Below are 13,333 nucleotides of genomic sequence, written 5' to 3'. Positions count from 1 at the left end.
ACAAACAAAGAGAAAACAAACAAAAACCAAAACATCTCTGCAAAGTACTTAAGCTACTTAGCTTTTAAAATTAAATTTAACTGCTAACTTTGAAAATATTGCTGGTGTTAACACACTGACTGTTGTACATGTCTGATTTTGTATCTTGGAATATTTATTGATGTATCATGAGTACAGCAGTACACTACTTAAATGTCCTAGCTGGTAGAATGGAGGTCACACTATATCAACGTGCAGGGATAGTCTCTATCTTGGTTAATGTTATAAACTGGTTTGAGGAATAAGAGCGAATTGGAGAAACAGGACTTCCCAGGTTCTAATGTTGAAATTCAGGAGACAGTAGACTGCCAGATACCTGCAGATGAGGTTAAGAAAGAAAGTGGCTTTCTGGAGGATGAGCCTGCAGTTCTGGAACAGTTAGAACAGGGGTGTCAAACTGGATTTCTTCAAGGGCTGGATCAGCATTGTAGGTCTCCATGGGCCAGCTGGCAGGGGTGGGGAGATGGGATGGACACCTCCTGCAGCATCCTGCTGTCCAAATGAGACACGGTACTGTGCGCGGCTCCCCTGTGCCTTTTTTTCAGCCTAGACGGCTCCCCGCAACACTCTGCCAGCCAAAATGGGGCACGGGATATGCGCATTCCCCCCTGTGCCCCATTTTTTGGCCTGGATGGCCTCCTGCAGCACATTGCTGGCTGAAACGGGATGCTGGGTCCACATGTGCAGAGTGCTAAGTCTAAGTCCCGTTTTGGCTGCCAGAGGCACGGCGGCCGATCCTTTGCTATTTCCAGATTCAAGCACCCCGCAGGCTAGATCCGGCCCATAGGCCTTGAGTTTGACACTCTTGAGCTAGATAGTCACAAGGCTGAGTTACTTGACTTAGAGCCTAAGTCAGAAATGATCCTTGATCCTCACATAGGCAGAAACATAAAAGAAGTAGAACAAAAATTTTCAGTAAGCTCTTAGAAAAAAAGAGGAATGAAAAACATTACCCCTGATAACTAGATCTTGGATTTATCTGTGTGGAACTTCTGCTTCTGAAGGAAGTTCGTTTCTTTTTCCTGAGCTCCCACATTAGTGCGCAATGATGAGGTTCATAACTGCAGTAAGCAACTCTTAGATCTAAGTCTGACTTCCCTTACTGTATGTAATGTAATATAATGTATTTATGTAATGTAATCAAAGAACAAAGAGTGATTTAAGATTTAATAAGCCAAAGGAAATGGAGGACAATTTTGATGAAACGATAAAAATGTTTTGGAAGTGCTTGAAGATGACTTCGCAAGTATCCATTTTATATGGCATTAAAAATTAAAGTGATAAAATTATTTTGGAAGAAACTAAAGTTAGAGAATCCTAAACAAAGTGTTTTAAAGATCTGTATCAGTGGTGGGTTCCTCCCGGTTTGGCCCGGTTCTCCCAAGCTGGTAGCGGTGACAATATGATGTCATCGAACCGGTTCTTTCCCCCCGCGCCCTCACACCAACCCCCCACATTATTCTTACCTTTTATTTGGCCCCACCCCCAATCTATTGCTGCCTCCTGAGTCCCAGCTGATGGCTAGAGGGAAAAAAACTGTTTAAACTCTTGCCGCGGGGCTTCAAAGGGCTGCTCTACAGCTGATCAGTGGTAAAAGAAAACAAATGAGTAGACCAGTACCTGCAAAAATAAATGAGTAGATCAGTGTCTGCAAAAATAAATGAGTAGACCGGTGCCTGCAAAAATACATGACTAGATCAGTGCCTGCAAAAATAAAAGGGTAGACCAGTGCCTGCAAAAAATAAATGGGTAGATCCGTACAGCTCTGCAAGCAGTTAAAAGCCTGGTAGACCAGTACCTCTGCTAAATCCTAAATAATTGTCACATGACCAGCAAGCCACGCCCACAAAATGAGCCACGCCCACAGAACCTGTAGTAAAAAAATTTAGAACCCACCCCTGATCTGTATGGGAATCAGAGTCATATGTCAAAGAACGGAAATGGAACAGCTATTCTGACTATAAATGTTTTTGAAAAATAAGGCTGAAAAGGTAGAGATAAATACTGCGGGAATGATTAAAAGTTTTAAGACTCCTGTTGTAGAAGATGTCACTGAAGAAATTTTAAAATATCAATCTATTTGCTTTTAGACTTGTTGTGTCCCTTTGCTAATGTGTGCAAATACTTTGTGTCAGGTAGTTGGGAGGATGTTATTATTCCTTATATAAAGGAAAAGATAGTAGGAGTGAATGGAAAAATGACATGGGAGTTAATTTAAATTAAATTAAATTTAAATTAAATTAAATTAACCTAGGAAGATGTTCAGAAAAATTAATCACATTTGTGAAAGTCAACATACATTTTTACAATAAAGAGCGTGTAGACGTGATATATGTTTTACAAAGTCATTACAAACTGTACAACTGTGAAAAATAAAGTTTGTTTCAAGTTTGTTGATTTAAAGTACACAAATTATATAGTATTTTGTGACTATGGAGGTGATATTTGGTTACTAAATATGGTAAGAGCAATATATTGTCAAAACTAAGTAAATAATGCATGAGAATAAACACAGTGTTAGCTTTAGCACTGATATTGCCTTGGTAGTTTGATGTATACATGTATAGAGAATGTATGTGGACATGTAAATGCACATGTGTTATAATTTTCAATGAATGTTAGGTAGATTGAATTATGCAATGGGAAATACAAATCTGAAAATTTATATATGAATCAGCGGTGTATAAAAGTAGCTGTGACTGGAAAAATTGATTGAATAATTGCAAAATTATTCCTTTATTTATTAGATTTCTAGGTTCAAGATTTCAAGATCAGACACACTCATTACTTCATCTTTCTATTTTTTCTCCAAAGCAATAGCCCTGTGAATAAAATTTGGTTAAGAAGGAATAATAGTCATAGTCAGGGGTGGGTTCTACTTACCTTTACTACCGGTTCGCAACGGGATCACATGCACACGTGAGCAAAACAAGATCGATGATGATGACATCCGGGGCAGTGGGCGGGGCCTCCTGCCAGTTTTACTACCGGGTTCTTGCAAACCGGTCCGAACCGGGGGCAACCCACCACTGGTCATAGTCGTTCAAGGAACTTGTGAGGATGAACTATTTTTAATCCAACGTTTTTAAATTGGTTTTATGGTTGCTGTAAGCCAACCAGAGTTGGGCAGCCATATAAATTGGATGGATGGATGGATAGATGGATGGATGGGTCAATCAATCCTTTAATCATTCCCCAGGTAGTCCTCAATTTACGACCACAATTGAGGCCAAAATTTATCTTGTTAAGTGAGAAATTTGTTAAGTGAATTTGCCCCATTTTACGATTTTCTCACCACATTTGTTAAGTGAATCACTGCAGTTCTTAAATTAGTAACACGGTTGTTAAATGATTCTGTTTTCCCCATTGACTTTGCTTGTCAGAAGGTCACATAATTCCAGGATAGTTCAACCGTGATAAATGTGAGTCAGTTGTCAAGCATCTGAATGTAAATCACCTGACCATAGGGATGCTACAACAATCATAAGTGTGAAAAATGGTCATAAGTCACTTTTTTCAGTGCCACTGTAACTTTGAACAGTCACTAAATGAAATGTTGTAAGTCGAGGACTACCTATATTCTCATTTGACCTATACATAAGTGATAAAGTGATAAAGAATAGAGAACCATAGAGGTGAAACATGCTTTCCCTGTCACTTTTTTTCCTCCATGATGCCTAACGAAGGTTCTAGCCTTATAATTTTTTGCAGCTGCCTCCTTGAAAAAGTAGGAAGGAGCCAGATACCAGGTAGGAGGGCTTGCTTCAGCAGGAGCAACAGGAGGAGGAGAAAAAAACAAATTAGAAAAATGATCTGGAAGGCAGGCAGGACCAAGCTGGAAACATGTAGGAAGAAAGAACCTGCATTCATCAGGCTGGAGGCCAATGTGGGAGAGTCTGCAAAGTGTTTGAATGAATGTATGCTGTGCACAGCAGCCAAGCAAGGAGAGGAAAGTTTTGGCAAATATAAGAAAGAAGCTTTGGGTATGTGGGGAGGAGGTCTTAATGATGGCTTAATTTTGAATACTTTGAATACTTTGGAAGTTTCAGGGTACCAGAAACTCTCAGGGTCTATGTCCCAGAGAGAAGACTAAGCCAAAAGTATAAGGAAGGGAGAGAAAGTGATTAATCTCTCCCATTTTGGGAATGCCAAGTAATTACTGTAGAGGAGCCAGACGAGGAGTCTGAATTACAACCAATCAACATCTAGACATGCCTTCATCACCCCAGTCATCACCCCATTAAGGAGACAGAAGGCAGCTCACCCTCTAGTCTGCAAAGCAGATGTGACAGAAAAGGACCAAGCATGAGTGTGGCTTCTAAAGTGCCAAGCAAGAGTAGATCAGAAAGGGTCAAGCTGGAGCAGGTCAAAGAGGAGACCTCATGCTAGAAAGCTAAACCTGGAAAAGCTAATAGAGGTGGAACCAGAAGCAAATGTGGCAAAAGCCACTACAGAATGGTTGAACTCAGGTTAAAAAGCTGACAACGGTAAAGGCAGGCAGGAGTGGTTGTTTATAGCATCAATAATTGGGACCAGGGTACAACTAAAACTTAAAATACAAATTTTTACAGGCTAGAAATGTGAGAATATTAGATTGTTACAGAAAATAAGTAGGGAGGTAAGAATGGGAAGTAGTTAAGAATAGTAAAATAGAATTAGATTGGAGACTGGAAGTAAATTAGAAACATAGAACAGTTTGGAAGATTAAGCCTCTAAAAATAGTAGAGCCAGGTTAGAAATATTGATTATAAATTAGAAAAGAATAGGTATTCTTTCTTTTGTAATAAAAACAACATTTCTCTCTAACTCCCGTTACCAAATGACTGTGGCCTAAATAAAAAAGTAACTAAGCAATATGAAAAAAAAAGTTCACAGAGCTGTGCTGGTCATTTAGTGAGATTGAATAAAGATCAACTTTTAGAACTGAATATATGAAGGAAGAATGAATGGAATATACTGTAAGAAGAAAGAAATTGTTAGGTGAAACTGATAAGTTTCTGAAAAAGAGGATAGACCTTTAAAGGGGAAAAAAAATGAAGCAATCCATGGATTTGATTAAAGGATAGTTTCCAAGGACTGGAAAGTATCAAGATGTTCAGTGGTGTATTGGTATAAATTAGTTTTAACTAATTTTCTTTTTCTTATCTCATGCCTTTAATTCCTTTGGGTTAACCATATCCTCCTCCTTTTCTTGACTTTGCATAACATTCTGTTTTTTGCCCAGAAAGTAACATTAACAGTTCTTACTTTGCCTCTCCTGGCTATCTGTGCAGTTGTAGTAGTTTACTTGACCTGGGAGATTAATGATGCCTCAATAGTTTTTAACTTCTATATGTATTTGTATTTATTATGGCTGTTCACCGCCCTGAGTCCTTCGGGAGTAGGGCGGTATACAAATATGAAAAATAAATAAATAAATAAATAAATAAATAAATTATGAGAAGGAACACTGCTATTGGCCTTGAAGGAGGCTACAATGTGCCTTCTCCTTAAGAGGACCTTCCTGGGTTGAGAGAGGTTAGAAATTATTACTTGATCTCCAACCTTCCCCTATTGGTTGCTATGGTAGATTCCCTTTAGAGGGATCTAGATGAGGGTAGTTCACCCACCCTTGTTCTTTACAACTCTTTAAACTTTTTGATACAGTCACTCATGATATCCTTCTATACCACCAATAGATGTTAAATGATGCTACTTCTTCCACTGCAGGGGGGTTCCTATTAGTGGGGCTGGGAGAGGACAGATTGGACCAGTGGCTGCTCCTTGATGATGTTACAAGTTTGGTCCTCTCCACTATTTAACATTGTCACGAAGCCACTGAAAGAGGACTAACAAGGCCTGATTGGTGATGTTTTTGATGTCCTGCTGGAGGCTAGGATGGTATTAATGGGGGACGACAAGCTTAAACTGTCTTAAACTTAAACTCTAGGTAGATGTGGTTATATGGGGCTCTCTGCTTCACTGGTGTCTCTTCATGGGGTGGAATACCCCTGACTCGGGGGTTCTTTTGTATTTGTGGCTCTTTCCAAAGGAAGTAAAAAGGTATATTTTCTGAATGTGATCTCACTCAAAACAGTTCCTGTCCAGAAAGAAAATGATAAGATTGGTCTGGTTCTGGAGGGACTGCAGAAATCTCCTATCTGCTCTGGGTGAATAAGGCTTCTTTGAAGAGGTGTATTAAAGTGTTAAATTCAAACAACAGGACTACAGCATTGCTTCATTGTGAACAGTCTCCGGTCATTTCTCCACTAACCATTTGTCATATCTTGTGGATGATTGGAGTCTATAACTAACTCAATCAAAAGGAATCATGAAATGCACCTTTTATCTTTCTTAAGAAGCACTTGGAGAGAAAGGAAAAGATCAAGAATATAGAGAGGATGAAGCTACAGAATACCAAATTAGAAATCAGAGCAGGAATCATAGTGAAAAGAGGAAATTTATTAGAATTTGTTTTTTTTTTTAAAGCATCAGGGAGATCATTGGAAAGAGAGAAATCACCTTAAATTTGGCTCCTTAAATTTCTGTGGTTTTGTTCATTAACAGAAGATCAGGCTGTATTTGCATTTTGGTTTGGGGATGAGGGAAAGAGTCTAGAGTAGGTGATCTCATGGTGTGGTTCTGTAACTATTATGGTTTGGAGTTAACTGCATTTGTTTGGGGAAAATGCTGTATCAGCCACCACAGAGATTTCTCACAACTTGTGCCCCTGAGAACAACTAAGTGGATCATAATGTTGGTTGTGTGGCAGATATGTCGAACCTCCCTACAGGTCTTCAGCTGTGATATGACAATAACTCCAAATGCATTAGATAACCCGGATATTGCTGCTATCACTCAGACTAATCTTGCAAATAAGGCTCGGCTAGTAAATACTTTATTAGTTTCAGCAGCCCACTTAGAGATAATAACTTGTGGAGCCTTTGTAGGGCTTTAATGCATTTGAAATGTTAACTATAACTTCTACTTCAAGCTATAATAAGACATAACAATCAAGGGAGATGTAGCAACTTTTTGGTGGGTTTGCCACAAAGATCTAGATTGCGAATATTCTGAGCACATCTGTTCTAGGCAAAGAAGACTGATTTGATCCTTTTAGGATTGCAGCCATTATTGAAACAAATTGTCACTTTTTTTTTTTACAGTTTTCTACAGTTTGTTGATGACAGTGTTTGATGAAGCTTGGGCTTTCATATGTACTATAAGAAATGTTGGATTCTGTAATCTATGTATAAAATTTTCCTATGATGTTAAAGCCTCATATTTCTTCTGCATATAGTACATATATGTAATTTAGAACTAAATGGTGTTCCCTTCACTGTTTTACATATAGAGAAACATGTACACACATTAGGAAGAAATTTTTATTTGCCCCCCCCTTTATAAAATGTTGATAAGAGGGTTGTCATGGCAACCATACAAATTTCACCTGTACTTTGTTGCTGAGTTCACAGTGTCATTTTTAATTACTGCTATGCAATTAAAAGCAAAAATGAGTAATTTGTGTGAATATGTAATCAATATAATCAGCTATGTTTGCACTGAGAATGAATGCAGGCAATTTAGCCCACTAGAATGGGGGATTTGCCCAACGCTACCTTTTGGATTTGGAAATGCTACTTTTTATGCAGAGTCTTCTGTTTGCATTATACTGCTTTATGTTATTATTATTACTATTATTATTGCAGAACTGTGAGAAACTGGAAAATAATTTTGATGACATCAAGCACACGACTCTGGGTGAGCGTGGAGCCCTTCGAGAAGCAATGAGGTAAGTCTGGGTCACCATAGCAACAGTCACAGATGTGGTAAAGAAAGAGTCATTCTTCATTACTGTGGGAACAAATGAGTTCATTGCCACCATTCAGGCCTATTCTCTAAGGTATTAATTTGTCAGCGGAGAGGCTTCCCTTGAGGCTGTACTTCGGTTTTGAAGCTGCGTGAATGCTAAGCCTCCCTACACACTAAAAAACGTAAATGTTTAATTTGTTACGAAAAATGCTTAAGGGGTGCCTTGTTTTATATTTAGAATAAACTGTGTGAATGAAAGAAAATTGTTCATCTAAATTGTGCAAGTATTAAGAAAATTGTACAGCAGTTCTTTTAAAAAAAAAAACGTAAGCAGCATTTGCTCTTAATTTGTATTTAATTCTTACCAAATAGCAGCCTGTATAATTTCTTTTTCTATTAGTCTTTAATGGGATTATACCACTGTATGTTAAAATGAATGACCTCCTTCTTGAAAGGGGGGGGAGGGTGTTCATTTTTAACTTTAGGAACCCATGGCTTCTCACAGTTCTATTTATTCACTCAAATCCCTCGTGCTCAGGAGTAGGTGGTAAGATTGCAATCTTGCTACAGTCCTGCACAGATGTTCAGCATATTTATTGGTGCAAATGTTTACAGTTGCAGGATTCTTTCTGTTTTTGTAATCCAAGGGATGATGTAGACTTCCTATTTTAAGAAACAGGAAAAAAATGTTTCAAGTTTAAGAGAAAATTTAAACCTATGCTGGGAATATTTTGCATTGATGTTATTCTGGTAGAATTAGCTGCGCTCATTTAAAAATAATTCCAGCTGTCTCTGTAACTGATTCGATAGTAATACTGTACTGTACTTAATCATTATAAAAAATTTTCCTAACATCCTACTGTTAAAATATCTGCTTTTCCTTCTTCTTAATATAGTGCTTTTGTTTAGTTTGAATGATTGGGGTGGATAGCATCAGGTTTAGAAGCAATAGGGCTTCTTTTAAACCTGACTTTGAGAATAGTTTTATAGCAGGCCTTTGTGAGAAGTTTTGAAAATATGACCTCTCTTAGAAGCCATTCAAGTCTTTTTCTCCCCAAATATTAAAAATGTTTGGTGTCATATTAAATTCAGCAAACTATATGAGAACTACACTTAAGCTTAGGAGAAAAGCAGGGACTGATAATAAAATAAATGAATAAGATCAGATCTGCATATTCTGAATTAAGATGTTTGGCTGTGGGAAGAACTTGAAACATAATTCTGAGATCTCCAAACATGTTTCCTAGCATTTCTTACCATTTAATTTGCTGTGTTTGGAAATTCCTGAATTATATTTGAGAAGTATTTGTTTACTTTGAGGCTAATTTGCAAATTTGAGATGTAATGATTAATTCTGGTTGAGCGTCAAATGAGTATAAAAATCACAAGAGAACCTACAAACAGAAAAGCAGCTTTTAGAAAATAAAACATTTACAGTATAGGTTTGGCACCTATTTTTACTTACTAGTATTAACAGAAAAATTAAGTAAGTTCAGATAAGAATGGTTGAAACACTACTTCATAGCTGCTTATAAATAAAATTTTGTTTTCTTTCCATGAAAAATCAAAAAGTAGAAAACTTTTTATTCAGTCTTAAAAGTGCAACCAAGTTTAATTTCTGACATTAATGTGGTAATTATTTTAGAACTTCCTTTATATTTTATTGTCTCGTGGAAAGAGAAACATTGAGTTGCTCAATGATCAATGTTTTGTACAAAGTAATGAGTAATGGGGAAAAACAGGCTGCAAGATTTCTGACAGCTGCATTGGTTATTCTCACAAAGAGGGAAATGTGCATTTCAGAATGTATGATCATCCACAGCAAATAAACTTGTGCTGTAGTTGTAATCTGACAATTCATTTTTTGAAGACTGGGGGAATAACAAAGAGGAAAAAGTACATGCACAGAAATTATTCATAAAACTTTCTGTCAGGAAAGCAAATGTTTTAATTGCCGTGGACCATAAAAAGCAATATTAATATTTTGCTCTGAGTGTTTCATTGCTCTGGTTCTCTACAACAATGCATTTGAAAACAAAAGGATCCTGTGCTTTAAGTAGTTTAAGGGAAGAGTTTAAGTATAACATTTTCTTCATAACATCTTCGGTCAGAAAGTCAACTATTTGCTTAAAAACTATAAAAACGTCATATAATAAAAGTGGCAGGTCTTAAGTTCACAACATGGTACGCTTTCTAAGTTTTTTCCCATTATCTTGCTCTTAATATTTTTCAGTCAGACTGAACTGAGAAATATCTGTGGCAATTTTAACTAAATAAAGCTTAATGATTTACAAAAAATGCTTCGATTGTACTACAGTCCAAGATATTTGTCCAATTCTTAACTGGAAGTATCTTAATCTTTATTTATTGATTAGTCCTTGGGCCTTATCAAAGTGCAGAGCTCCAGAAACAATTATTACAAAAGTTTGGTAGAAACAATTTAAAGTGAAATTGGAATAGGAATAAAACACGATTTAAAATGTGTTCATTTTAAATTCATTTAAAATGAAATTAGAGTAAAATATGATCTAGAATGAAATCAGAATAGAATACAATAATTTGAGATACAAATTAAATATGATTAAAATTATATTACAATGTTACCCCTGCATCTACCCAATCAGTCTTAAAACTACTATTAGAATTACATTATTAAATCAAATGCTCTTTCCTGCAATCTACCACATTCTGCTGCACCAACTTTGTCCTTTTTTCCATCAATTTTACAGCAAATTTGGCAATCCATTTCACCAGCTGCAAGTTAGAACCTAACAAACAATGTTGCAAGAAGCGCTCTTTAGACTTAGGGGTGCTGGCGTAAAAGATCCTGCCCAGCTGATGTTCCCTCAAATCTGAGTACAGGGGGCAGTCAAAAATTACATGAGTCATTGTTTCAACTCCCCCCTTCCCACATAAACAGACCCTTTCACTTACAGGGATACCCTTATACCTACCCCGAAATACTGGTGGTTATATCCCAGTGAGTCCCCTTCATATATTGACAAACTGAATTTATAAACTGTAACAGGATGCAATACCTTCAACAGACGTTCTAAAGCATTAAAACGCTAATGCATTATTAGTAGACTTGCAATATTTATTTCGTAATAATTGCACTTATACAGCCTTTATATAGCCTAATATAGCAGCATACATATGCTAGAATATTTGTGTGCTTTGTTTTCTGAACTGCTGTTTAAAAATATAGACAAGACACTCAATATAGCTTTCAGGTAGAGAACAAGGCAGTTTTCAGTTGACTAATAATTCATAGTCAACATATTCCACAATGGTAGCTGGCTCTAGGCCTTTAAAAAGTAGTAGCACTGTCTTAAGTATATTTAAAGTATAAATCAAGAAGCCCATGAAAGTCTTGTTTTGAGCTTGATTGCAAGATTGATATTTGATGAAATCATCTCCTTTATCCACTGGTGACAAAGAATGTTTATGTCAAGTTGTTTTTTCCAACTTTTATAAGGCTTATAAGATTCTATGGGCTTAGGTGGTGCTGTACTTTATATTGTTTGAGAGTTCATCTGTAATTTCTTGAGGTTTTTTTCAGTTGGGAATTTTAATTTACTTTGTGAGCTACAGAGATAAATTGGAGAGCAAGCTTTTCTCCTTAGAGAATACTATAGCGAAGGGGGATTATGGGAGTGCAGAGAGATATGATTTCCCCTGAACATTCCTTCAATCACTTGTCTCAAATAAACCAAAATTGTTTAATTTTAACTGACCTAAGGTTACATATTATACATGGCCAGAACTGCCAGTTATAAACTACCGCATTCTGTCAAAATGCCCATTGAAGTGTGCCTCAACTTGCAGACAACGTGTATAACAATTGCACTGGTCTGAATAAAAGAAAGTCTAACTGGCAAGTCCCTGAGACTCCGGAGAACATGGGAACTCAATAATATTAACAATGGATTTTAAAATTTATTTTAGCTTGGGGTTTTTCTGCATTATCTGACATAATTGCACGTTTTATCCACATTTATGTATTTTGCTACTGTGCTTCATATATTTTGCAGAATTGTCACTTTGTGTTGCTAGTAAAACCAGCTGGTTTCTTTTCTTATAATTATTGCCATTGATATTGCTGAATTTAGCAATGAAATTGAAGATTTATTCTGATGTGGACAAAATGCTGGAAAAACCTATAAAATGTATTTTCCTGCAGATTGCTTAGAAAATCTTAAGTCAAAATCTTTAAAGGGAGAATATTTGTAGCTCAGGATTGAAATGAGGGTGCTCTCTGAGCTTAGTTGTTTTCTTGTAGACGTTTCATTACCCAAACTAGGTAACAAGATGCAACAACCAAGCTCAGAGAGCATCAAGAACCTGTGGTTGGCATCTTTTCCTGCATAAAAGATGAAGTATGAAATTCTACAGTTTATTTGCTATTTCTTCTTTTTCTTTTTAAATTGCAGTCCTATGGATAATTTTCCAAGCAAATCTATAGAGGATTGTGCTGTTCATTTTTGTTTTTGAGCTTTATACTTTTTTATACTACACTTGAATAGTAAGTTATTTTCAAGGCCTTAAAGTCTTTTCTCTAAACCACATTAAATATTGTTTCCATACTAGGATTTGAATGTTCATCGGTGGAAGTGAAACTAACATAATGTGTTTATACTTATAAATATGTGCTTTTATCAGTGCTTCATAGGCACTTTATAATTCCTGAGTGTCTCTTCCCATTGTCTAAATCTTTGACAGAAATTTTTCATTAGTAAATTCTATTAATGAAAAATCTCCAGCAATATTAATTAATACTTCTTTCAGGTTCTGCCATTCCCTTTGCTTCCTGGGTCATAAGTATGATGAATTGACTTTAATATTTTTGTGTAACATGTAGAGGAAATTAATTGATTATTTCCTTTTTTTAAAAAAAATAGAAAAATACTACTGTTTCACATAAAAGAAAAACACAATTAACTAAATGTATTACATAAATCCCCTTCTCCCCCACAAATAAAGTGGATTATTTCTATTATAGAAGAATTCATTCCTGAAGCTTCCGTTCTGCTGAACTAGAAACAATTAAAGGAAAAGAAGCTATATGGATGAAGTTGTTAATTAAACAATAATCCTTAAAATAGAGTCGTCCAACAAGATGGCTTCCAAAAGTTCCAGAGTACTGTTTCCGTTATTCACAGCCAGTTAGTTATAGTCCACCACATCCGAAAGATGCCAAATTTAGAACAACTTAAAACTTTATTTTTGCCATGCTGGATCAACTATATTTCCAAATTAATTTTATTTTATTATTTTTGAAACATTGTGTTAAACCAAGAGGGGGAAAAAATCAAATAACTCAGAAAGGACCATTTTGCACAGATTAATATTGGATTTTCTGTAAAAGTGATCTTTGAAATAGCCAGGCCCTATGCCATAAAGGGCTTTAAAGTGATAAGAAGAACCTTGAATTATACCTGGAAATCATAAAAAAACCATTGTACTCTGAAGTGCAACAGGGTCATGTGACTATAACATACAC

At 36.2% G+C, this 13,333-nt stretch overlaps 1 protein-coding gene across 1 annotated transcript in view; it reads left to right on the top strand.

The window, feature by feature from the left end:
* The window catches only part of DPYD (dihydropyrimidine dehydrogenase), a 560,719-nt gene that overhangs the window by 33,298 nt on the left and 514,088 nt on the right, over positions 1-13,333 (top strand). Inside the window, exon 3 of the mRNA XM_070941074.1 lies at positions 7,728-7,810. Within this exon, the coding sequence (XP_070797175.1) occupies positions 7,728-7,810 (83 nt within the window). The remainder of the gene's footprint in view (positions 1-7,727; positions 7,811-13,333) is intronic.

This window comes from Pituophis catenifer, unplaced genomic scaffold, assembly GCF_029215685.1.
Source record: "Pituophis catenifer annectens isolate HBS135680 unplaced genomic scaffold, rPitCat1.0.hap2 SCAF_3, whole genome shotgun sequence".
Taxonomy (NCBI): Eukaryota; Metazoa; Chordata; class Lepidosauria; order Squamata; family Colubridae; genus Pituophis; species Pituophis catenifer.
The sequence above is the reverse complement of the archived record's forward strand: the minus strand, read 5'-3'. Positions and strand labels throughout refer to the sequence as shown.